At 39.4% G+C, this 26,438-nt stretch overlaps 1 protein-coding gene across 1 annotated transcript in view; it reads right to left on the bottom strand.

Annotated features, from left to right (window-relative positions):
- The window catches only part of LOC126188864 (uncharacterized), a 245,249-nt gene that overhangs the window by 96,612 nt on the left and 122,199 nt on the right, over positions 1-26,438 (bottom strand). Inside the window, exon 8 of the mRNA XM_049930512.1 lies at positions 22,144-23,064. Within this exon, the coding sequence (XP_049786469.1) occupies positions 22,144-23,064 (921 nt within the window). The remainder of the gene's footprint in view (positions 1-22,143; positions 23,065-26,438) is intronic.

The following is a 26,438-nucleotide window of genomic DNA, read 5'->3' as shown; positions in this document are numbered from 1 at the left end:
AACCTCCTAATGAGCTACCTAGAGGAAACATTTCTAGTTTGCTAAAACCCTAAACGCCTGGTCTGGTTCATGTTTATTGATGACATCTTTATAAACTGGACCCTCGGACAGGAACCTTATACTCCCAAGAACCAACCACAAAGAAAAGCCCCCCCTTGTCACCCAATACTGCCCCAGACTGGAACGACTGAACTGTGTCGTTCATCAAGGCTTTGGTTATCTATGATGCCCTGCTATGAGGAACATCCTACCCTAGATACTTCCAACCCCTTCCCAAGTGGTGTTCCACTGCCCACCCAACCTCCACAACATCCTAGTTCACCCCTATGCCATTCTCATCCCCCAGCCAGTAGCACAACATGCAGCAGAGAACTTGCAAGATTTCAGTGGCTGCTTCACAACTCATGCTATCTGGATCTTCCTAACCACCATCACCACCACCACCACCAACAACAACTTTTCTCAGCTGCGCAGATGGTAGCTAGCTTACAGCACAAGCTTCACTCTCATAGCCATCCAGGCCTAAACCTAAGGTAAGTCACTGCCCCCCACCCCGATGCAATAGTGTGTGTGCGTACATCATCCCCCGTCTCAGCACCCCTGCCCAATTTGTCTCTCCACATCAGCTAGTGGTGTACTATTATCTCATGCCCTAGTGTAAGAAATTGTGTGCCCAGGTGTCTGCCACCTACACCCCTAGCTAGCCTACAGACAGCTTCCCACTGTCCCACGAGTTGCTAGACGCTTCCCTCAACTCCTCCCTACCTCCTGCCTCTCTCCACCCCTCACCCCACACCAACCCACACCCTCACGCCAGCCCAGCACCCTCACCATTGGCCAGGAAAGAGATGGCTGTCAACTGAGCACAATGCAGGGAGGCAGGAGTGTGCCTGTGTGTGTGTGTGTGTGTGTGTGTGTGTGTGTGTGTGTGTGTGTGGGGGGGGGGGGGGGGGGCAGGGGGGGGGCATGCACGTGGGCGCGCATGTTTTTCCTACACACTTGAAAAAGGAAGTGCTGTGTGTGTGGGGGGGGGGGGGGGGCAGGGGGGGGTGCGCATGCACGTGGGCGCGCATGTTTTCCCTACACGCTTGAAAAAGGAAGTGCTTTCTACCTTTAGTTTGTGTACTTATCGATGATGTAGTGCTTCTGCCTTCAGCTGAGTCATCTTATTTATTCCCAAATAAGTATTTAGCAGTTTACAAATGTATAGCTCATGACAGAACAAGTAAACAGATTTTTCTCAAGCTCTGAAACCCTTTGCAGCTTTTAAGTGCTCACGTCATTATCAAGGGGATATTGCAGACTGTGAGGTAATTGATGGTATCACCCTTATCTACCTCTGCTCATATCTGCTACTACCAGTTGTTACATTTCTGGTACCTAGTCCCTTGTCACATGAAGTGTTGTTTTCATTCCATGTCTGCTACATTTAGTGAAAACAATTCTTCATATACTTTGAGTACCAGGGAAATCAATAAGATAGGATGATGTGATGATTTAAGGTGAGTGGCACTAAACATCATGGTCATCAGTGCCTTGACAGAAAGTCAGCATGACAGTCTTATGGGTGGTGACGAAAGCTGCCCCTGTATGTGAGGACAGCTTTCATCCCCAAACGCAGAGCAGTTGATAATGCATCAAAGTCTGCCTCACTTCCCCAGCAATTTGAGGATGAGGCCTGACAGTTCAAAAAATTTCAACACTCTTGTAACACTGGAAGCAGTATCGATGAGGATGGTGGGCAGATCTCCATCATGACTGAGGGCTGCCCTACTATCAGTATATAGAACACATGTTACCAAAATATGCTGAACTGAAAGTGGCATAACACAGACCTCACAGAGTGCTGGATCCTCCTGCCAGAGGAGGAAGCCATGTGTTAAAGGGCTATGTCCAATGTGCAGTCTGGTAAGCAGAATGTCTTTCCAGTGGTGAGATTGACATTAAGTCCCCCACGCCTGTGTGTTCGATTTGAGCCACCACAGTTTGTTTTCTGTCATCTGCAACCATTCAGTCTCCAACTGACGCATGATGTGTCTATCAGAAAATGAGATGATGGTGTGCAATGGGATGGGACACTGACGGACAACACCATCCCAACATGCTTCCTTGGCTGCTTTGTTGGCAATGTCATTTCCCTGTGTTCCAATGTGGCCAGGTACCCAGTAAAAAATCACATCATTGTCATGGTGTTGGAGCCACTGTAAAGACTCATGGATGAGCTGAATCAACTGGTCTACTGGATACATTTGGTGAAGTGCTTGTAGTACACTAACCAAGTCAGAACAGACAAGAAACCTTGTTTGGTGATGTTTGTGAATCCTCTACACTGCCAACATAATGCCATATAACTCCACATCATAATTTGTAAATTGTTTCGGAAGACGCACTTTGAAAACCCTATCAAAGAAAACAGCAGAACGACGGAGGAAACTCTCTCGCTGGGATCCATCTGTATAAACAATGATAAAACTGTGATATGTACTTAAAATGGAAGAAAAAGAAGTTTTAAAAATGTAAACTGGAGTACAAGTTTTCTTGTACCGTGTCATGCTTAAAATAACTTTGGGCCTCTGAAGACACTAACAAGGCAATGCTTTCTATTCTTGGTTGTGTATTTGGAGGTCTGATAGACCCAAATCCTTGAGGCGGTCAGTAGCATGTATCCTGAATAGCTTCATCGCATGGGGCCAATTCCTAAATAGCCATTCAAAGTTGGGATGGGCCATTGCGTGCGTGTGTGTGTGTGTGTGTGTGTGTGTGTGTGTGTGTGTGTGTGTGTGTGTGTGTGTGAGCGCGCGCGTGCGCCTATGCGTGTGTGTGCGCGCGTGGAGAGGGTGCAGGGGGGGGGGGGGGGGTGAGAGACTGAACCTTGAGCAATACCTTATCTTAATTTTTATTTTGTTTTGTTGATGGAATCTTTTAACATGGAAGTCTATTTTACGTAGTAGAGGTAAATATCATGTAAACAGGATGGTGGTGAAGGCTGTATCATTAATAACTTAACATTAATTTGCCTAGAAACATTTTACTGTATCAATTACCAAAGACTTTGGTAAGACAGAAGGAAACTGCAAAGGAATAAGTTCCTTGTTTTGTTTTGCCGTAACTTAATTACTGAGAGAAAGTATGACTACGTGATAGTAACCAAACAGGGGGTGTTAAAATATTAGTTGAAAACTATGCATGTGAACACCACAAGTTTTGTTTTTAAAAGTCTGGAAAACAATGACCAAGTATCATTACAAACATAATTGCAAGTCATTTAAAGCTACGTATACCATTCCATACAACAATGTTTCAAAAAAATACATTCTGCCATTGATAAATTACAAAACAACTGAAGGATTGGCAAGATAGGCTGGAGGAAGGGGTTACAAAATCAATGAAGGTTCTGCTGAAGCAAGGAAAGTTAGATGGGAAACAATGCGCTATATCGGTTCTCAATTGCCCATTTCTGTGACAAAGATGTTAGGTGAATCTAATTTTTGTCAACATTCTTATTTCCTGTTAAGTAATTCCCTGACTGTTTTTTTTCTTATTTTTAGGCATTTAATTTTTAACACGATAATGCTCCTTGATTACCCAATGAGAGAGTTTGTGCCTTGAAAGGAGGATATAAGATGAACATCAACAAAAGTGAAACGAGGATAATGGAATGTAGTCGGGTGATGCTGTGGGAATTAGGTTAGGAAATGAGACGCTTAAAGTAGTAAATGAGTTTTGCTATTTGGGGAGCAAAGTAACTGCTGATGGTCGAAATATAGAGAATATAAAATGTAGACTGGCAATGGCAAGGAAAGTGTTTCTGAAGAAGAGAAATTTGTTAAGATCGAGTATTGATTTAAGAGTCAGGAAGCCTTTTCTGAAAGTATTTGTATGGAATGTAGCCATGTATGGAAGTGAAAAGTAGACGATAAATAGTTTAGACAAAAAGAGAATAGAAGCTTTCGAAATGTGGTGCTACAGAAGAATGCTGAAGATTAGATGGGTAGATCACATAACTAATGAGCAGGTATTGAGTAAAATTGGGGAGAAGAGAAATTTGTGGCACAACTTGGCTAGAAGAAGGGATCGGTTGGTAGGACATATTCTGAGGCATAAAGGGATCATAAATTTAGTATTGGAGGGCAGCACGGAGGGTAAAAATTGTAGAGGGAGACCAAGAGATGAATACACTAAACAGATTCAGAAGGATGTAGGTTACAGTAGGTACTGGGAGATGAAGAAACTTGCACAGGATAGAGTAGCATGGAGAGCTGCATCAAATCAGTCTCTGGACTGAAGACCACAACAACAAAACAACAATGGTATTGTCAGTAATGTAGTTTCCTTTTTATATTAAAGTTACTCCTCTAAAAAAGACAAATTTATCTCTCCTAGAATAAATAATGAATGTGAAATTTAATTTCATTATAGTGTTGTTTACTAACAATTTCTTCACTTTTCCCAGAACCACATCAAATTCGGAATGCACTGTTCACTTTTAACAGGAAAACACACGATGACAGCACAAGGGAGTACTCATCAATGTAGATGTATGTACAATGGGTGGCCACACTGTAAGGGAGGGCATTTTTGGTGTGGAAGGGGTGGCAGCCGTTGGAGTGTAGATTCCATTGGTGATTTCTGAGAATGGAAAGGTCAGGATGGAATAATAACAATGTTGTGCAAAGTATAGATTGCTGCTCACCATATAGAAGAGGCATTGAGCCACAGGTAGCCATAACGACAAGACTGCTATAAATTTTAGCTTTCGGCCAAAAGACCTTCTTCTGAAATATAAAAACAGCGAACATGCCACATTTAAATGGCAGTACAGACATGCTGCATATTTCATATTTCAAATTTCTCAAACAACACAGATCACAAACACACAAGTTTTCAGTATTAATTAATTATTTTTAGCACAATGAAGACGAAATATGATTTTTATCTGGGACAAACTACTGGCATATGAACAGATGCAGACCACAGAGTTTTGCACTAAGTTACATATAATAGTGATGTATTTAGTTTCATAATCCAAAAAAGGTCTTTCACACAAATATGTCGATCGAAATATTGTAGCACATTTGCAACCTCTTTACGGGAACTTGGACAATCTACCTGAGAAAAGTAATGTGTATGTCCGGGACAGTTGTAATATACAAAGATATATAATTAAAACTGGAATCACCTTGCAGGTCAATCAGTTACATCTGCACATACACAGAGACGCTTTCAACTTAAACGGCAAATGGTCTCAAAAACATATGAAAGACTGACACGCCCTCAAAACCTTTATAAAATTATTGTTGTAACTCTTGCAAGGCCACAACGAATTCTTCCAATCTCACTCTTTCTTTAATACCAGTGAGCTTAGGGAACTGGATTCCTAGTCGAAAGTGTTCTTCTACAATGTGATTTTCTTTCTTAAATGCATGAACATCAAATCAGAAAGAAGTTATCTAATACTTCTTTTTCCTTCCTTCATAAATTCAACAACAGCAAGATTTAAACAAAAAAATCACTCCAGGCAGGCCCCCCAGACTTAGCCCACACACTCTGCGGCAATATATGAAGTCTCCATACTCTTCGTTCATTTCTATTGAAAACTGTTGAAACTGAATATGGAAAAATGGGTGTGACTTCAGAAATGTTGCTATTCCTTCAAGTGCTTCATGCCTGCAAATTTAGCACAAAGTGCTTCTTGAAGCACAGTACAATTAATCCCATCTGTCAATAGTAATTTTTTGCTCTTTCCTTGTCATCTAAAAGTTTAAATTCTTCCTGCATGGTATTATAACGTCATTTCGTAGCAAATAAGCAATACTTGTCACTTACGTGAACTGAGAGTTCTTGTCCCCTCTTCTGTCATTCTCATTCATTTTAAAGGATTATGACAACAGATCACAAACAGCCACTGGATCTGTAAAGTTCGTCATATTACGAACAAATAGCGAAAGATAAACAGCGCTGACATGAAAATGCTGCCGAACTCAGAGAGTGGTGCAGACTGGAAACTGCCGCACCGCAATGCTAAGTGGAATGTCGTGCTGTCCTGGGTACTTCCGAGAAGGAATGAGCAAAGCTGAGTGACAGGCCAGGCCTCGGTACATCCATGGCCTGGACATGTTGCATGTTTGGAGTTGGCATGCTGTGGCCAGCCTTGTTTTATGGACTTAAAATTTGTCCTCTAGCAACTCCTGTTTAGCCATTTTGCACTTTCTGCCAATCTCTCTCTCTTTGTATTCCCTTTCACCTGCTTCATTTGCTGCATTTTTATGTTTTCTTCTTTCATCAATTAAATTCACTGTCTCTTGTGTTATCCAAGGATTTCTACTAAGCCTCACCGTTTTACCTACTTGATAATCTACTGCCTTCACTATATCTTCTCTTAATGCTACCCATTTGCATTCTGCTATATTAATTTCCTCTGTTTCAGTTAATCATCACCTAATACTCTCTTTGAAGCTCAACGTCTGGTTCTTTCAACTTATCCAGGTCATATCTACCTAATTTCCTACCTCTTTGCAATTTCTTCTTCAGTTTTAATCTACAGTTCATAGCCCCTATGGTCAAAGGTCACATCTCCCTCTCTGTGTCTGTCAACTCTTACTGTTATATGATCAGTCTGAAACCTTCCAGTGTCTTCAGATCACTTTAACATGCACAGTCTGTCCCAAAAGTTCCCAGAATATTTTTTAAAAATTTGATTAAGTTTACAATATTTTCAGAACTTTTGAAAGTATTGTCCCTCTGCTTCAATGCATTGTTGCCAATGCTTCACCCAATCACTTAGGGCACCCTGGAAGTCTTCAATGGGAATCTCCTTCAGTGCGGTCCCCGAAGTGGCTTTTACTGCCTCCAGTGTGCCACGTCGAGTTCCTTTCAGATTTCTTTTAATCCTTGGGAACAAAAAGAAGTTCACTGGTGCCAGATTGGTGCTGTGCAGCAGCTGGGGCAACACTGCCACACCCATTTTGCCCAGCAACTTGGAGATGATGAGTGTGGTGTGGCCTGATGCACTGTCATGGTGCACGATCCAATTGTCAGGAATTTCTTTTTAGATGCGTTGAACCATGTTGCACAACTGTTTGAGCATTTCATAGTAACACTTCTTGTCGGCTGCTTGTCCTTGTGGCACAAATTCACTGTGAACTATACCTTTTATGCTAAAAAACAGAATGAGCATTGCTTTGATTTGTGATTTGCTCACCCTTGCTGTTTTGGGGTAGGAGACTCCTCCATGTGAGTTTCACTGCTTTGACACTTTGTTTCGGGATCGTACCCAAAAATCCATGTCTCATCCCCACTGCTCACTCTGTACAAAAATTCTGGGCTGTTTTATAGCACTCATGCAATTCCTTGCACTTCAACAAACACTGCTCTTTCATCTCACTCGTCGGGACTTTTGGCACCATTTTCGCACACTTTCTTCATTTGAAGATCCTCAGTTAAAATGTGGTGAATGTTTGTTTTTGATGTTCCAGAATCCTCTGCAATCATCCGAACACCATTATTCACCCTTCTCCACAACTTTTTGCACCAAGTCGACCATTTTTTATGTCGACTGGCATGCTGAGTGGTCGTTGTCGTTGACAGACTCCCGACCTTCCTGGAACCTCTTGTGCCACATGATAAGATTGGCTTTGTTTCATTACTCCATCACTGTAGGCTTTTTGAAGCATTTCAAGCATCTCCACCCAGTTTTTCTCCAGTTTCTCATAGAACTTGATTGCAATAATGCTGCTCCAAAACCCGGTCCATTTTCTGCTCTATGAGTAGATTGCCTCTGTCCAGAGCGTGACTCTGCCTCAACAACTCCCTGAAGGCGACTGGCACTGCTCTCATTTCAAAGCTTAGATCCCCCACTGTCTTCTCCATCTGAAGCTCTGCATGACCAGCCAGCATTGTCAAAAATCATTCAGGGAACTTTTGGGACAGACCCTATATATGACCTCCTCTAATGATTCTTAAACAAAATGTTAGCAATGATTAAATTGTCCTCTGTACAACATTCTAGCAGGACAGGTTCCTCTTTCATTCCTTTCCCCCATCTATGTTCTCCTACTATCTGCCCCCCCCCCCTCTTCCTTTTCCTACTACTACATTCCAGTCCACCTTCACAATTATATTTACCTCTCCCATTACTATCCGAATAACTTCTTTTATCTCATCGTATGTTCTTTCAATCTCTTCATAATCCACAGAGCCAGTCGCAGTATTTTCACTGTCTGTGGAGTTGGTTGTCGTATAAACATTTACTACTGTGGTGGGTGTTCGCTTCCAACCTCGGCTACAATAATCCATTCACTACAATGTTCATAGTAGTTTCACACATTCCTACTTTTTTTATTCATTATTAGACCTGCTCCTGCATTATAGCCCAATCATCAAAGACCAAAAAAAGATTGAATAAGAGAAAAATTTGTGTAGCTGCAAATTTTTGTACAGTGCAAGTGGGGAATGTCAAGAATAACCTACTGAAAATCTGAACCAATGGGGTGTGAGCAAGGAGGTAAGAGGGTATTTAAGAGTACCTTTTTTAGGTTTTTCTTCAATAACTCAAAAACAGTGGCTTCTAGAAAAAATGTTTACCATTACAAAATTAAACTACATTAAATTTTCTACAAAAATTCTCCTATTCATTTTTTCCCTAGGACTGATAGTTTCTGCATTGCAAGTGAAGGAAAAGTCACAGATTATTAAAAATAGTCTTTTAATAGTACAAAATTTATGTTTAACGTTAAATGAAGATGTCTAAGAACAAATGTTAAATTTGTGTACCACATATAACTGCAGTAGTATCGTATTAAGGAATAAATTATACTCCGAAACGTGACGGGCTGGAGGGTTATGTGGGGTGGAGAGCAGAGGCGCGAGGGAAGGCAGGTCATCAGATTGTAATTGTGCATTCCTCTCCTTCGTAGGTCTGCAAACTGAAGAGTAAGCAGCTGAATGCCCACTCTCTTTGCCCCATTATGTGACAAGAAGCAACTAGAGGGTGTTTCACAAACTTCTACTGACCCTTCCGTAGTTCACCTTATGAAACACCAGCAATGTGTTGAGTAGACATGTTCAAAGGGTGTTTCTGTTTAAAGAGAAGAAGAAAATATTTTTTACTCGTTTTGGGACAAAGGAAACTTTAATGCCCACAATACTTACCTAACGTGTTGTATGACAAAAAAAGCTATGGTTCGTTTCACCTTTTTTAAACACTAATGCACCAATTGGTCCAAATTTACTTTACCTTGTTCTGCTTTACATTTCTTTCTTTCACAGCTGTACAAAAAAGACTAGAGCTGTGTCATTTTCATAGAGTGTGAAAGTAAATGGAATGGAAGTAATGATTTGCAAGCAAGCTTATGTCAGGATTCATGGCTTACAGAGCTATACAAGAAGAGTGAGGAATTTGCAACAGCGAATGAAGCTGGGTCACGCAGTTCCAAAAGAAGATGGAAGAGATTTGTATATTAAATTTTACTATAAAGTATCCATTTTAATCAAATAAAATAATGTTGAAGTATAATAACAACACGTAGTAATGTATCTACTCATGTGCTTCTTCTTTTTTTTTTTTTTTTTCTTTTTTCAGGCAAACATTGCAACCATCCACATAAATTTCAAGACGAAGCTGTGCAATGTGTCAGAGCCTTTCTCCATGTTATACCAAAATATAACAGTCACTATAGCAGGCAGCAGAACCCCAACAAAATACTCTGAATACTGCAAGGAAATGGTGTCCCCACTGTATCACAAAGCAAATTCAAGGCAATTTTTGTGTCCGAATTTAACATCGGCTTCAAACTGCCAAAACGCAACATGTGTTCAACATGTGATGCCTTTCTAACAGCAACGAGCAACCCAGAATTATGTGTAAAAAAAACATGAGTTGCACCTAAGAAAGGCTGAAAGCGGGCAAAATATGATCATGTCATTAACTTCTCTGGCTAACGAGAATGTGAAAGAGCACCATGTAATAGCAATGGACATGCAACAAATGTCTCCCATGCCAAAATTAACAATTGGCCCAGCATTCTACAAGTGAAAAATATGGACATATAACTACGGTATCCATGATAGTGAGTGAAATAAGGGATACATGTTTCTGTGGAGTGAGAAGAACGGAGGAAGGCATTCAGATGAAGTTGGGAGCTGTTTATTAAAATACTTAGAGATAACTATCACTCAAGCTCAAAATCTCTGCATAATCACAGGTAACTGTAAGTGCCAGGCAAAGAATTGGTCTCTTATTGCCCTGGAAGGGACTCTCGTTGCCACCAAAAGATTTGAATCTGTGCAGCATTATTTCCCTATGGTAGGTCATATTAGACTTCCTTGTGATCGTGATTCTGGTCGCATTGAATTTTATGTGAGAAACAGGCATCCAATAATATACATGCCAGATGAATGGGCAGAATCTGGTAGTCCCAAAAATTTCATTGTGATGAAAATGCACAGACAAAACTTTAGAATCATAGGTGATCTGAAGTCATTAATCTCTGGAGATCCCATTCGCTTTAGTGAAGCGACTCAATTTAATTCTGAGTGTAAAGATCCCTCCACACTAAAAGTGAAGCACTGTTTCCTAGATATAGGAACCTTCACATCAGTGTATCTACATAGCAAGAGGAAAGGAAGACCTGCTGAACCAGATCTATTTCAGCTGTCAATAATATATAGAAAGCCACTTCAAATTAATCAGAAAAAAATTGATGACATACTGTCTCTTACAGCATACATACCTGCAAAATATGAACACTTTTTTCAGTCATGTGCTGGAAATAATGTGAACGATGATGACATAGAACTTCCTTGATTTCACATTTACAGTGTAAATAAAGTATTAGACTGACTTATCTGTTATGTATGTGTGTATGTGAAAGTGTAAAAATTGTTAAAAATTACTAGTTGTTACATAATTTTCAAAATAAAACCTTAAAAATGTATTGTGTGTTCTAAATTATTTTCAGTGAGACACAGTCATAAGCTATTTTTGACCACACCATAATTAAAATGACTCTCAAATTAATATTACATAACAGAAAGAAGATTTTACATTCCACACAGGGTTTGTAGTGTATTAAAGTATAATTATACGCAAAAAGGAAATGTCTATATTGTCTTCAACATTTTTATACTTCCATGAAACTTTCAAGTCACTGTATCTCAAAACTATAGAATGTGGCTTATGACTATATCCAACCCCTTAAATTAGTAACAGAATACAAATGTGGGTAAGATGTAGACATCAAACAAAGATGATGTGACTTACCAAACGAAAGTGCTGGCAGTTCGATAGACACACAAACACACAAAATTCTAGCTTTCCCAACCAACCGTTGCTTCGTCAGGAAAGAGGGAAGGAGAGGGAAAGACGAAGGGATGTGGGTTTTAAGGGAGAGGGTAAGGAGTCATTCCAATCCTGGGAGCGGAAAGACTTACCTTAGGGGGAAAAAGGGCAGGTATACACTCGTACAGACACACATATCCATCCGCACATACACAGACACAAGCAGACATTTATATATAAACACACACACACACACACACACACACACACACACACACACACACACAGGGAAACATTCCACGTGAGAAAAATATATCTAAAAACAAAGATGATGTAACTTACCAAACGAAAGCATTGGTATGTTGATAGACACACAAACACAAACACACACACAACATTCAAGCTTTCGCAACCCATGGTTGCTTCATCAGGAAAGAGGGAAGGAGAGAGAAAGACGGAAGGATGTGGGTTTTAAGGGAGAGGGTAAGGACTCATTCCAATCCCGGGAGCGGAAAGGCTTACCTCAGGGGGAAAAAAGGACAGGTATACACTCGCACACACACACATATTTACATCCGCACATATACCGACACAAGCAGACATTTGTAAAAGCAAAGAGTTTGAGCAGAGATGTCAGTCGAGGTGGAAGTACAGAGGCATAGATGTTGTTGAATAACAGGTGAGGTATGAGCAGCGGCAACTTGAAATTAGCAGAGGTTGAGGCCTGGTGGGTAACGGGAAGAGAGAATATACTGAAGGGCAAGTTCCCATCTCCGGAGTTCTGATAGGTTGGTGTTAGTGGGAAGTATCCAGATAACCCGGACGGTGTAACACTGTGCCAAGATGTGCTGGTCATGCACCAAGGCATGTTTAGCCACAGGGTGATCCTCATTACCAACAAACACTGTCTGCCTGTGTCCATTCATGCGAATGGACAGTTTGTTGCTGGTCATTCCCACATAGAAAGCTTCACAGTGTAGGCATGTCAGTTGGTAAATCACGTGGGTGCTTTCACACGTGGCTCTGCCTTTCTTTGATCGTGTACACCTTCAGGGTTACAGGACTGGATTAGGTGGTGATGGGAGGGTGCATGGGACAGGTTTTACACCGGGGGCAGTTACAAGGGTAGGAGCCAGAGGGTAGGGAAGGTGGTTTGGGGATTTCATAGGGATGAACCAAGAGGTTACGAAGGTTAGGTGGACGGCGGAAAGACACTCTTGGTGGAGTGGGGAGGATTTCATGAAGGATGGATCTCATTTCAGGGCAGGATCTGAGGAAGTCGTATCCCTGCTGGAGAGCCACATTCAGAGTCTGATCCAGTCCTGGGAAGTATCCTGTCACAAGTGGGGCACTTTTGGGGTTCTTCTGTGGGAGGTTCTGGGTTTGAGGGGATGAGGAAGTGGCTCTGGTTATTTGCTTCTGTACCAGGTCGGGAGGGTAGTTGCGGGATGCGAAAGCTATTTACAGGTTGTTGGTGTAATGGTTCAGGGATTCCAGACTGGAGCAGATACGTTTGCCATGAAGACCTAGGCTGTAGGGAAGGGACCGTTTGATATGGAATGGGTGGCAGCTGTCATAATGGAGGTACTGTTGCTTGTTGGTGGGTTTGATGTGGACGGATGTGTGAAGCTGGCCATTGAACAGATGGAGGTCAACGTCAAGGAAAGTGGCATGGGATTTGGAGTAGGACCAGGTGAATCTGATGGAACCAAAGGAGTTGAGGTTGGAGAGGAAATTTTGGAGTTCTTCTTCACTATGAGTCCAGATCATGAAGATGTCATCAATAAATCTGTACCAAACTTTGGGTTGGCAGGCCTGGGTAACCAAGAAGGCTTCCTCTAAGCGACCCATAAATAGGTTGGCGTACGAGGGGGCCATCCTGGTACCCATGGCTATTCCCTTTAATTGTTGGTATGTCTGGCCTTCGAAAATGAAGAAGTTGTGAGTCAGGATGAAGCTGGCTAAGGTGATGAGAAAAGAAGTTTTAGGTATGGTGGTAGGTGATCGGTGTGAGAGGAAGTGCTCCATCGCAGCGAGGCCCTGGACGTGCGGAATATTTGTGTATAAGGAAGTGGAATCAATGGTTAAAAGGATGGTTTCCGGGGGTAACAGATTGGGTAAGGAATCCAGGCATTCGAGAAAGTGGATGGTGTCTTTGATGAAGGATGGGAGACTGCATGTAATGGGTTGAAGGTGTTGATCTACGTAGGCAGAGATACGTTCTGTGGGGGCTTGGTAACCAGCTACAATGGGGCGGCCGGGATGATTGGGTTTGCAAATTTTAGGAAGTAGATAGAAGGTACAGGTGCAGGGTGTCGGTGGCGTCAGGAGGTTGATGGAGTCAGGTGATAGGTTTTGTAGGGGGCCTAAGGTTCTGAGGATTCCTTGAAGCTCCGCCTGGACATCAGGAATGGGATTACCTTGGCAAACTTTGTATGTAGTGTTGTCTGAAAGCTGACGCAGTCCCTCAGCCACATACTCCCGACGATCAAGTACCACAGTCGTGGAACCCTTGTCCACCGGAAGAATGACGATGGATCGGTCAGCCTTCAGATCACAGATAGCCTGGGCTTCAGCAGTGGTGATGTTGGGAATAGGATTAAGGTTTTTCAAGAAGGATTGAGAGGCAAGGCTGGAAGTGAGAAATTCCTGGAAGGTTTGGAGAGGGTGATTTTGAGGAAGAGGAGGTGGGTCCCACTGTGACGGAGGATGGAACTGTTCCAGACAGGGTTCAATTTGGATAGTGTGTTGGGGAGTTGGATCATTAGGAGTAGGATTAGGGTTATTTTTCTTCGTGGCAAAGTGATATTTCCAGCAGAGAATACGAGTGTAGGGCAGTAAATCTTTGACGAGGGCTGTTTGGTTGAATCTGAGAGTAGGGCTGAAGGTGAGGCCTTTGGATAGGACAGAGGTTTCGAATTGGGAGACAGGTTTGGAGGAAAGGTTAACTACTGAATTAGGGTGTTGTGGTTCCAGATTTTATTGCTTAGAATTTTGAGGTTTTGGGGGGAGTGGAGCTGGAAGTGAGAGATTGAGTAGATGGGAGAGACTGGGTCTGTGTGCAATGAGAGGAGGTTGAGGTTTGCTGGAAAGGTTGTGGAGGGTGAGTGAGTTGCCTTTCCAGAGCTGGGAAACCAGGAGATTGGATAGTTTTTTGAGGTGGAGGGTGGCATGCTGTTCTAATTTGCACTATCTTGAGAAACAGCTTAAAATTTATTATCCAGCAATGTATTTTCATTTGTTATTTATTTTTATGTCATCCTCTGCAATTAATATTCTTTGTAATTACATATCTAATTAACTCTCCAATTGTTTACATACCACAGTTCTCCAATTTCCAGAATTTGAGGCCTTATTTGTGCATTTTATGTATGTAATCGGATAAAGTATGACCTCTGTACTACCATTGAATGTTAGTAACCAAACTGTAATTGATTACATTAACTAAAATAATACAAGAGATATTATTGTAATTAAAGTTCAGAATGATTTTCTTATGGAAAATTAAAGATATTACTATAAAATATTGCCATTCAATACTGTATTTTATACCTTATTCGGCTGTTTCTTTATGTTTTGTAAATTTTAATTACAAAATTAATAATGCTTTATTTAGGAAGCTATTGTTAAAATTCTATATAAAGCGATGCAGTGATGCTGTGACAAGTCGGTTTTGAAGTTACTCTTGGAAGTCAAAGAGATTAGTGAAGTCTGTCCTTGTTTTGTTTATATGATGAGTGTGCAGTTTGGATGTCAATTAATGTGAATAAATTTTGTGAAGCATGAAAATTTCGCATTCATTCATCAATGGACCAAGCAGAAGAAACTTAAGTTAAGTAACATTCAACATGTATCGTTACAAAGTAACACGAAAAAATGATCTGCTACCAGAAATGATTGAATACATCAATGGAGACAAACATTTTATTGCACATGAGGACTGGAAATTGACACTAAAAAAATGAATAGGGGGAAAATAGCACGAAAACATGGATCAGGGGAAAGAAATGAAACAAAGATGCCACCTGGTAGTATTATGCACAGAGTACAATTTAATAATTCCAGACACTTGGTTTAATTATCATGAATGAAGGTATTTTGAAAACACTTGCAGGCAAAGGAAGGTTTCAAACAGATTATATAACTGTAGGGCAGAGATTTCAAAACACTGCAAAAAATTTCCAGTAACAGATGTTGACTCTGACAATAATTTAATGGTTACCAACTCTAGATTGAAACTAAAGAAATTCCAGACAGGTAGAAAATTGAGGAGACTGGACCTCAATAAACTGAAAGAACCACTGGTTGTTGAGAACTACGAAGGGAGTATTAGACAACATTTGCAGAAACGGGGGAATGGAATACAATACAAGGCAGTGAGTAGCTTCCAGAGATGAAATAGTGAAGGCAGCAGGGAAACAAATAAGCAAAAACACAAGGCCCAGCAGAAATCCTTGAGTAACACACGAGATGTTGAATGTAATCAACAAAAAGACAAAATACAAATATAAAGCAAGCAAAAGGGAAAACTGATGTCTAAAAAATGAGACTGACAGTGGAAAATTGCTAAGCAGGAATGGCTAGAGGAGGAATGCAAAGCTGTAAAGCATGCATGACTGAGAAAGATACAGGCTGCCTATAGGAAATTAAAGAAACCTTTGGACAGAAGCAAAATTGCTCCTGAACATCACAAATTCAGTACTAAGCAAAGAAGGGAATGCATGGAAGTGGAAAGAACACATAGAACAGCTATACAAAGATAACCAAATGGAAGACAATATTATAGAAAGAGAAGATGGATTATACGAAAATGAGATGGGAGGTATGGAACTACAAGAATAATTTGACAGAACACTGAAAGAACTGAAACAAGGTACCTGGAGTAGATGACTCAGAATTACTGAGTTCCTTGGGAAAGTGCATAATGCCGGCAAAATATGCTCAGAAGTCAAGAAGACTGTAATAATATCAATTCCAAAGAAAGGAGGTACTGACAGATGTGAATATTACAGAACCAACATTTTAATAAGTCAGTGTTGCAAAATACCAGGCAATTCAAAAAATGTTTACAATTTGACAGGGCACATTGGGCATGCAAATAAGGAACACTAATCACACAGGAACTGGGTGTCAAACATCACAAGAGGGCACTAGTGTCACAAGAGGGCATTGCCATACAAACACGGGCAGAGGGCATTGAGACCATCACCATTCATGTCATGGAAGCACTGGGAGTAACATGGGTATCTATACGTACCAATTAATGGCTGAGATGCATTTGATTTATGGCATCGCCATTTGCAATGGACGAAAATCCATGCCACTGTATCGTGCACATGCCTCACAACGCAAATTTACTCTTAATGTATAGGTCAGAGACTATTTAATTGAGCTGTACTCTATCTGGAACCAACTTGATGGTCACATGTATCTTGTATTCCTGCAGGAACTGCTGAATAATGTTCCCATGCCTATTCATCACTGCGTTCAATTTCAGCACGAGGGAGCCCCGGCTCGTTTCAGCAGACAACTGAGGACACCATCAGCAGGTAATCTTTCCTGGATTGATCCATCACGCTCACCCGATCTGTCCCCAATCAAGTTTTTCCTGTGACTGTATCTGAATGGTCTTGTGTATGAAACAACTGTTACATCGCTGGGGGGCTTAGTGGGCAGGATTGCTGCGGCAGCAGAATGTGCTCTTCAACACATCGTCAATGTGGCATGTCTCGATGCATCTGGACAAAACTTTGAGCACCTCCTGTAGTGGGCATCCATTTGTAGCCTGAGAGTAAATAACTGCAATGTCATTTATTAGTCCCGGATGGCCATTGCGACTGCCGGTTCCTATGCGATTACTAACCCTTGTTGTATGCACAATGTGCAATGTCAGTTTGTAAACATTTTTTTGAATAATCCTGTACTGACACAAACACCTCCAGAAGTTGACCTCATGATAGAAAGGTATGAACACGTTGTTCTTATGTCACGAGTCCGGATCTGAAGGTGCAGAAAGTGGTTGCTAAAGGTGGACAGCTAATGACACAGATGACTCAGATTATGGAGCTAGTAATTACTTGCAGTCACTGCATGACATTGAAAGGAATCTATATGTCAGTCCCAAATACACTGACTCAAATGCAACCTGAAATAATGCAAAGTGTTGCTCCAGAGCTGATCAAAGGTCAGCTTGCCATGTGCGGGCAATGGTGACATAAGTAATGTGGAGCAAAGACAGTCACACTTTCTACAGAGTATGCAGTTAAATACATCCAAACTTAAATGGGATGTCCATGCTGATGATTTCGTTAGGAGTTTTAGTGGTATACTACCATTACTACAGGCTGATGTTGAAAGAATCTCTTTGTTGCTAATCATTTGAACAAAGATGCTTATAACTGAGTGCAAAAAGAAAAGGAAGAATGACATATGCTGAATTTGAGGCACCATTTTCGAGAAAGTAAACCGCACGCAGGACTGCACTGCAGATGTGTTTGTAATAAAGAATATTCCACAGAGGCCTATGTACATTAACATAATTTTTGGAGAAGGAAATCGATAATAACTAGCACTTACGTAATCCAATTGAGGAAGAGGATGTAGTAAAATGGGTCTTGAGGTATCTATCTTCCCAAATACGAAGACATCTGATCAGATGAGACAAATGTTTGAACAGATAGAGAACTAAGAAAGAAGAGATAAGTAAAGGTCTATTACAAAAGTATCTGACCCTTTTTTTTGTGAGCATCTGATGGATCTGAATCTAGCGTGCTTGCATGAGCTGACTTTGAACCTTGGTGCACATGTGTGAATTTTTTCCCGCCTGTTGATAGCATCAGTTGCTGGCAAGCAGCAAAAGAGTGAGGTTAAGTGTAGTGCTCACATCAGTTTTTCATTGCAAGGGAAATGATGGAATGACTGGAGCACTGCTACTAAATCAAATTTTGCCAGAAGCTGAGTGATAGCCACGTGGAAACCATTCAGAGGATTCGGACTGCTTTCAGGGACAATGCTATGGGCATCACACAGATTAAGGAGTCGTACAACCGGTTTAAAGACGGCTGCACACTGGTGGAGAGCGAGCCACACTCCAATCAGCTATCAACATGTTGAAATGACCAGGTCAGTGCCAAAGGGAATGCTGTGTGGATGTGTGACTATCAGAGAAATTGCGGAAGAGATGGGTAAAAGCACTTTTTGGCACATTCCATTGTGACTGAAAATTTGGCAATGAAGACAGTGTTGATGAAATTTGTGCCGAAGCTGTTAACGGTGGAAAAGCAACTTCGTGTTGAAGTCTCACAGGACATGTTGGAGTCTGCAAACAGTGACCCTAACTTCGTGAACACCACGACCACAGGTGATGAGTTCTGGTTGCATGGGTAAGGCCTTGTAAACCATATCCCAGTCATCATCAACATCAAAGTGATGCTGACTGCTTTCTTTCACTCCCATCATGTGATACACCACATGCACAACTCACAGGGTCAAACAATCACCAAAGAGCACTACAGCGATGCCCTCCGTTGCCTGCATGATGCTCTTTTTTGTGTGTGTTTAAATCTACACAGCAGAGCCTAGGCTAAGTGCCATACAAACAGCAGTAAGCGTAAACAAGGACAAATAGCAATATAGAATGTGACAACTTTGTCTGCCTGTTTTTCATACGTGTGTGTTAAGCGAATGGGTACTGAAAATTGCTGCTGATACTACATATAAATTGTTACACGTGTTGTAAAGAGCACAGTGATAACAGGTGGTAGCAGTCAACAAGGCTGTACTGGTAAAAAAACATAAAATAGTGTGCTGTAGATGGCCAACAAGGACCCAGAGCACCACAATGTGGCAGCCCATGGCTTGCAGCAGTGGGGAATTAGATGAACACATCTGAATAGCTGGCAAGACTGCCAACTGAGCACTCAAAAGGGGCACCCACATTGATGCTATAGCATGAGTGGCGTTGTGTAGTTGTTTTTTTTTTTCTTCTTCTTTTTTTTGTGATTACGATGCTCAAAGGTCAATATTACATGGAGTGAGACTGCCCAGTGCTATTTATTTGCCACTGTGTGTTTTATCTCAGCAAACTTTAAAAAATAATACAAGATTTTACTGTTTGGAATATCTTCTGTTAACGTTTTTGTGATGTCTTGCTTAGAATTATCTTTTTATCATAGGGTAATTAAATGACTAACCAACTAAAGAACTGGAGCAACAAAATGACTTTCATGCATTTTGTGATAAACATAAACAATTGAGTTCCCTGCCTAATTTGCAAAATGCATCTGATGTTGGACTGAAGTAATGGATTTTCAAAGGGATACGTTTCATCACCATCCATAATTTTGAATAATAGGTTACTACAAAGTTAAGGTGAATTTGTTTAAAATCTGCAAATGTTATCTTTATTCTAGTTTTTTCTTGTGTATTATGTCCATATTTATACAAGTGTTAGTGCATTTACACTGTGTAACACAACAGCATTTCTGCAGTATTCATTTACATTTCATGATTTAAATATTGTTTTTGCATTGACTATCAGAATAATGAGACTAGACCACTCAAATCAATATTATGCTTAAGCACCCTTAAATTTTGTAGTTCGGTGACTTGATGGTTGTTTCCCTGCTAATAACCGAGTAAACAAAAATTGTCAATTAAATATGTAAACATCTTGAGAGTGAATGAGTAAATGTAATTTAACTGCTCAAAATATTATAGAAATGTAAAGCCATAAATTAGAGTCTAGCTACATAGTAACAGTCGAGGGCACTGATTTTTTGGGATTTGAGGTTTGTTATTTTATCAAAACATTACAGTTCTGCAAAACAAAGAAGGTGTAAGGATGTAAGGGTATCATTGTCGATACCCCTACTCAGTGCTTGATTTGTGACAGTAGGCGTCGGTATGCCATACCAGTATGTCTGACAAAAAAAGGGCATTAAAATAAAGTTTTAAGACTTCTAAATTTAAAAAACACCCCTGGAAGGTCAAAACACCAGAACCTCTTTTTTCACAATCAAGCACTGCCATTACCAAATAATCTATTATGAACACAAACTTCCAGGGGATACCCATATCACTGGCCTTCAGAAGGTTCCAGAGGTAACAATTTGCATTAACAAGTGGGGATTAATGCTTGGGCCGAAGCAGGAGAGGCAGTTCAGCCGATGATTAAGGCCAGGGTGCAGTCAGTGTCAAGGAAAGTTTAACTTGTTGAAGTATGTGCAGTATTAAGATTTTGAATAGTAAAGTGAAGGGAGGAAGTGTTTCTATAAATATGGAAGAAGTTTTGTCAATGTATTTGCAAAGAATCAAAAATTATAAGTGAAAAAGAGATCACAGAATATTATATGTGTGGCACATTAATGCCATCTGGAAGTTTTAATATTATAAAGGTGACTGACTGTCAGTAGTATCGGATATTGGAATAAGCTATATTGTGAGCTAGTGAGTCAGTTTAATTCTTCTTAACATAATTTCCAAGTTAAACTTCTCATTGTTGCCAGATGGAATGAGTGCTGTGAGACTGTGTGAGAAACAATAGGAACCATTTACTTGTCTCAAGATTTAATAAACTGTGTTTCCATTAAGCAATTTTTTATCATTACAGAAATAGCATAACATTTTGCTTCCTATAAACATAGGTAGCAGTGTGTTGGTCAGTTCAGGCACACAGTATAATTCAATAACCGTCTACACACCTGGAAGTAATTCCCATCTCTTTTCTTTCATTAGTCCAACAGCCAAGTGAATTATTCAATAAACAACAGGGGGTGGTTGCAATGTGAAGCAATAATTATCTTAGAAGATAGACTGATGATATAGCATTTGCAGATTTTGGGAAAGATTTTGACAATGTTAACTGGAATGAATAACAACAAAAGTAAAACAAAGATAATGGAGTGCAACTGAATTACATCTGGTGATGCTGAGGGGATAAGCTTAGGAAATGAGTACCTAAAAGTAGTAGATTATTATCTAGGCATCAAAGTAACAGATGATGGCCAAAGTAGAGGGGTAAAAAATGCAGACTGGCACTGACAACAAACAAGTTTCTGAGAAAGTGAATTTTGTTAACACTGGATATAAATTTAAGTGTTAGGATATCTTTTGTGAAGGTAGTTGTCTGAATTGTAGCTTTGTCCAAAGAGCACTGTGGATGATACACAATTCAGATAAGAAGAGGATAAAAGCTTCTGAAATATATTACCACCTAAGAATAACTAACGAAGAGGTACTTAATTGAATTGGGGTAAAAAGAAATTTATGGCACAACTTGAGTAAAAGAGGGGCTAGGCTGATAAAAAACACAGTAAGGCATCATGGAATACTTCATTTAGTAATGGCTGGAAATGTGTGAGGTAGAAGTTACTAAGACTTGAGTACAGCAACATTGTCTGAATAGATATAGAGTGCAGTGGTTAAACAGAGATGAAGCGACTCACAAAGGGTAGAACAGCATGGAGAGTTTCATCAGACCAGTTCCAAAGATGATGACGATGACAACAGCAACATTATAAAATGGTAATTATGGAGACCGAGTTTCAGAGAGAGGAAAAAAATGAATAAATTAATGGTTTATTCGTGCAAGTACTGCTGGCATAAGAAAGAAGTGGTGGTAAATTTACAGGTCAGTATACTCCTTTAATTTTACACAAAAGCTGAATTCTTAATTACATCACAAAGAAAATTTCCCCAGATGTACAAGAAACAGTCAACATTCATACCCAGTCAAGCATAAATTGACGAACTTGAGAAGCTCAGTGCTAGGACATTTAAAAACTGAATGATCGTTTAGTTTTATAGCAAGGCATATGAGCATGTCATAATTAAACTAAATGATATGTATTTGATATACTACTCACCTTTGGTGGAGGAGGATTTTCTGATTTTTTCTTTGGTCTTTCTGTATCACTAATATCTTGACAACATATTCGCTGCTTTGACTTTCGTAATCTGTTTGCACAGTTCTTTAAGACGTTGCCTGATCTTATATCTCTAACAACTGGACATGATTCCTTGTAAGGCAATTTTAGTAGTGTGTCACATTGTTTGTCCTTTTCCACATCCACTGCACTTTCATTTCTGCATTCCTTGAAACAAGGTTCAGGTTCTAATACAATATTCTGTACAGCATATTCCGTACATGAGCCAACCTCTTTACTACCCTTTCCTTCTTGATTCTGTTTGCTGCAATTGGATGAATTATTTTTGCCCTGACAATAAAGGAGGTTATTTTTCTTATTCAAAACATTTTGTTTCCTTTTGGTTTGTAAAGGCTGCTTTCTCTGATGTATCATTATTCTATCATTGTCTCTAATGTTAACTGAAGTCACCCTTGGTTCTTTCTTGCACTGATTATTCTTTCGTAATAATCGTGCATCTGATGTGCTACGGAGGAGGTATTTTCTTCCATGTGGCAGGCATCTGTAGTGATATTTGTTTGTTATTTTTTCATATGTTTTCTTTGATATTTTACCAGACCTACACATCTTATTTTGTACTTCAGCAACTATTAATTTACGCTTACATGTAAGAAGTTTTCTTTGATTAATGCTAGATCTGCGTGTGTCCTTCATGCAATTTCCCAAATTTTGTACAGTTTGCATGTGACCACGTTCACTTATTTTGTGGTAAAAATTACTTTTACTCAGTGGATTTTCTGTGGAATCCTCACAGTTTGTACAGTGGTATGACTTGTTTCCATTTACTGTATTACATTTGTTTTCTACAGGCTGCCTGGGAGTGCATATTATATCATCAATTTTATGAACAGGTGTAAAATCCTGAAAGAACAACAAAAAATTATTCAGACATACAGTTAACAGCATCACACTGAATTTAGAGGATGAATAAAGATGGCCAATTTACATTATTTTAATTTCAACTGTTAGCAAAAGATATTTATAAAATATATGATATGTGTTGGGAAGCTTATGTTTCCTGTTGGTTGATTAAATTTTTTGCAATGTTGATTCACTCAATCTGCTCACAGAACAGTCTATATATGCAAGACATCCAAAAGAGATATTCCTAATACTGAAATAAATAAATACAAGGGAAAAAATGACAAAAGCAGTAGCTTTGAGATAGAGAGCTTCTTTCATGTGCCTGAGTAGTGAATAGGGTTAGAGGAAACAGTATTATGAAAGAATAACCAGAAAAGTTACCCAGAATATTTTGTCAATGCAAAACATTAGAACAAAATAATGGAGAAATGTCATTAACAGATTATAGTTGTAGACCTGGTAAATTGGGTGAGATATGGAGGGTAACTAATATGCCAGAGATAACGGAATGAAAGTGTAAGATCAACAGATAATTGAGACAAAGACGATGTAAAACAGAAATGTAGGTAATAGAGGAGAAACGTCCAGAGGAAGGAAATGCCACAATAAGATACAGAAACATGAAAGTGATAGATGAAATTTGAAAATACATAAGTACATAAATGTAGCAAAAGAGTGGAAACACAGAAATGAAGAAGTAAGTTTCGGGAGAGATGTCTGTGAAAATAAGGTAGCGAAGAACAAGCAGAAGGAGGAAGAGGAGAAAGATTACTGAATCAGGCAAAATGGCTGCTTAATGACAAAAACATTCTGTAGAGGAAGTTCCCTCCTGCATATTTCTGCTCTGAGGAATAAACCAATTATTAACATACCTGGCAAAACAGATACCAAGGTCAGAATTATTATTTTTTTAAACACGCTGATGACAGAATTTTGTTAGTTACTAGTAAAGCCACAGAGACAGTGCCCATTTATTCTTCCAAAAAAAAAAAAAAAAAAAAAAAAACCTGAATCACATTTCCATGGGTGGAGCTTGTGTAGTGCGCATTTCTACTGACAGGCATGTATAGTGCAACTCATTGCCAGTTCAGTGCCACCTGTGTTGTCGACTTGGCTTGTTCTGTTCATCTACAGTGATTGTTTTTGCTAGTGCTGTTTTGTTCTAGTTTTGTTTTACTGTGAGTGTACTGTGAGCATGGATTTATTGCAACTGATGAACCTGTCAATACAAGTAGTTTACTTCTGTGGGACTTTTTTTCCCTTGCATTTGTGTTGTAAACTTGTTGTGACTGTTTTAGGCATATTTTAATGATTTTTCAATACCAAAAGAGACGAGAAAAGATATATGGGTAACTCTGTTTCACAGAATATTCAGTGATCAGCATGCACAACATGGCCTCTGCCCAAAAGGGAATACTTCATATGCACACCCCTCGCCAAAAAATGTTATGGCAGAACTGAAGCCTTATATAAAGGTCTTTCAGATCCTAAACTCCTCAAAAATGTGTACATGGCAAAACACAGGACCCAAATGAAAGTTTCAATAATTGAATTTGGGACTGGAAGTCAAAAACTTGTTGGAATGTCAGCTTTTCTGATTGATGTGATGAATGTCATAATATGTTTTAACGGAGGAGTAACAAGCAGATTAAAAACCATGAGCAGACTAGGTATCAAGACTGAGAACAAGATGAAAAATGGTCATCTAAGAATGGACAGGCAATGTGCCACTGAAGAAGAAAAAACTGCCAAAAGCATTACAAAGGAGGCCAGAATAACAACAAAAAGAAAGAAAACTTAACAATTTGAAACAGACACTCAGAATCAACAAGAATATGGAGCTGGAATGTTTTGACATGTTGTCATTGAGGAAAAAATCACATGCAAATCTTTAGTTCCAATTTCCTGTAATCAGCATTTTTGCTTCCAACACTAAAGCTACAAAAACAAAATTTTGTATGAATACTAATACAGTGTTTACCTACATAGTGAACCAGATTATTCAACAATGTATTAAACACTTTAAGCTGGAGCATATCATATGTTCTTAAATTATTATGAGAAAAAAAACTGACTTACAAAAATTTAAATAAGCAAAACAATAAATTGATAAATATTCCTGATTTATTCTTTTAATACGTTAATAATTAAAAGAATAAAATTTGTTCTGATCTTTTATTTTGAACAGTGTGGAAGTACAGTGTATATAAAGAAAAATTAGACATAATTCATTATGTAAGTTAAAAATCAATTTTTTCTCTATTATGATTTCCACAATATGTTAACTGTTCTCACATAGAGGTCACAATATACTAATAGGCTATTTTCCTATGTTAAAAATATGGTTCAGATTGATGTTATTCTGATTGATTATAACATTTAAATAGCATTTACGGTCAATATTCTCAAAAAATATCTGTTATTTTTGTATAATTAAAGCTTAAGCATCATCAAATATAAAAATTTGGTTGCATGTTACTGGGTGATACTGTGGTGACAAAGACTAGGAGTAACATGAAGCTATACGTGTTTTGTAAAAGGACTATTAGTTGAGATTACAAGGTTTTTATGTACTTTTTCTGCAAACAGCTTAGCTATTTAGTGATGGAACATGCAATTACAACTTTTAGGTAACAACAGAAACGAATTTTGTGAACAATGACAGTGGAAGCCTTGTGAAAGTTGATGCATTTATGCTCCACCCATTTAGAGCAACAATATGTGCAATGAAGAACATTCTTTTCCCTGTTCCCTGCAACACCATTACACTTGCTTAAAACTATGGAACTACAGAACTTTTGCAAATGGGTCCATATATTACAACTAGATTGCGACTATCAGTCATTATGATGATGATGATGAGGTCCCATACTCTGAGGAGCATAGGGGACAATGCGGGAGACCCGCACCATCGACTAGGCAAGGTCTTAGCGGAGGTAGTTCGCCATTGCCTTCCTCCGATCAGTCATCAGCTATGACCCAAAGCAACTAAAATTATTCTTGGCAAATCTTAGTGCTGATGTCCTCTGCAGGAAACACTCAGCAGAGGTACTGCTCCCAGCAACAATAGCACATCTGACTGCAGATACAGAAGTCACACATTCAAATCCTGGAAGGGTCATATATTTTTGAAAGTTTTACACAAAATACGAAAATAGTATTAGCAAGAACTGATTGTAGCAGTTATTTCAATTGTGGGATGTATTATATATAACTTCACATTGATCTCAGTGTGAGAAATGGACAACAGACAATTGACTTTTTTGGAAAACATTGCTACCGTTGAAGATATCACCATAATCCCACAGAAAATGAAGTGTAGGACGATGAGGTTTTCTGTATGGAAAGATATAAAGCATGTACAACATGCA

This window comes from Schistocerca cancellata, chromosome 5 (assembly GCF_023864275.1).
Source record: "Schistocerca cancellata isolate TAMUIC-IGC-003103 chromosome 5, iqSchCanc2.1, whole genome shotgun sequence".
NCBI classification, from domain to species: Eukaryota; Metazoa; Arthropoda; class Insecta; order Orthoptera; family Acrididae; genus Schistocerca; species Schistocerca cancellata.
This window is presented reverse-complemented; position numbering and strand designations above follow the sequence as displayed.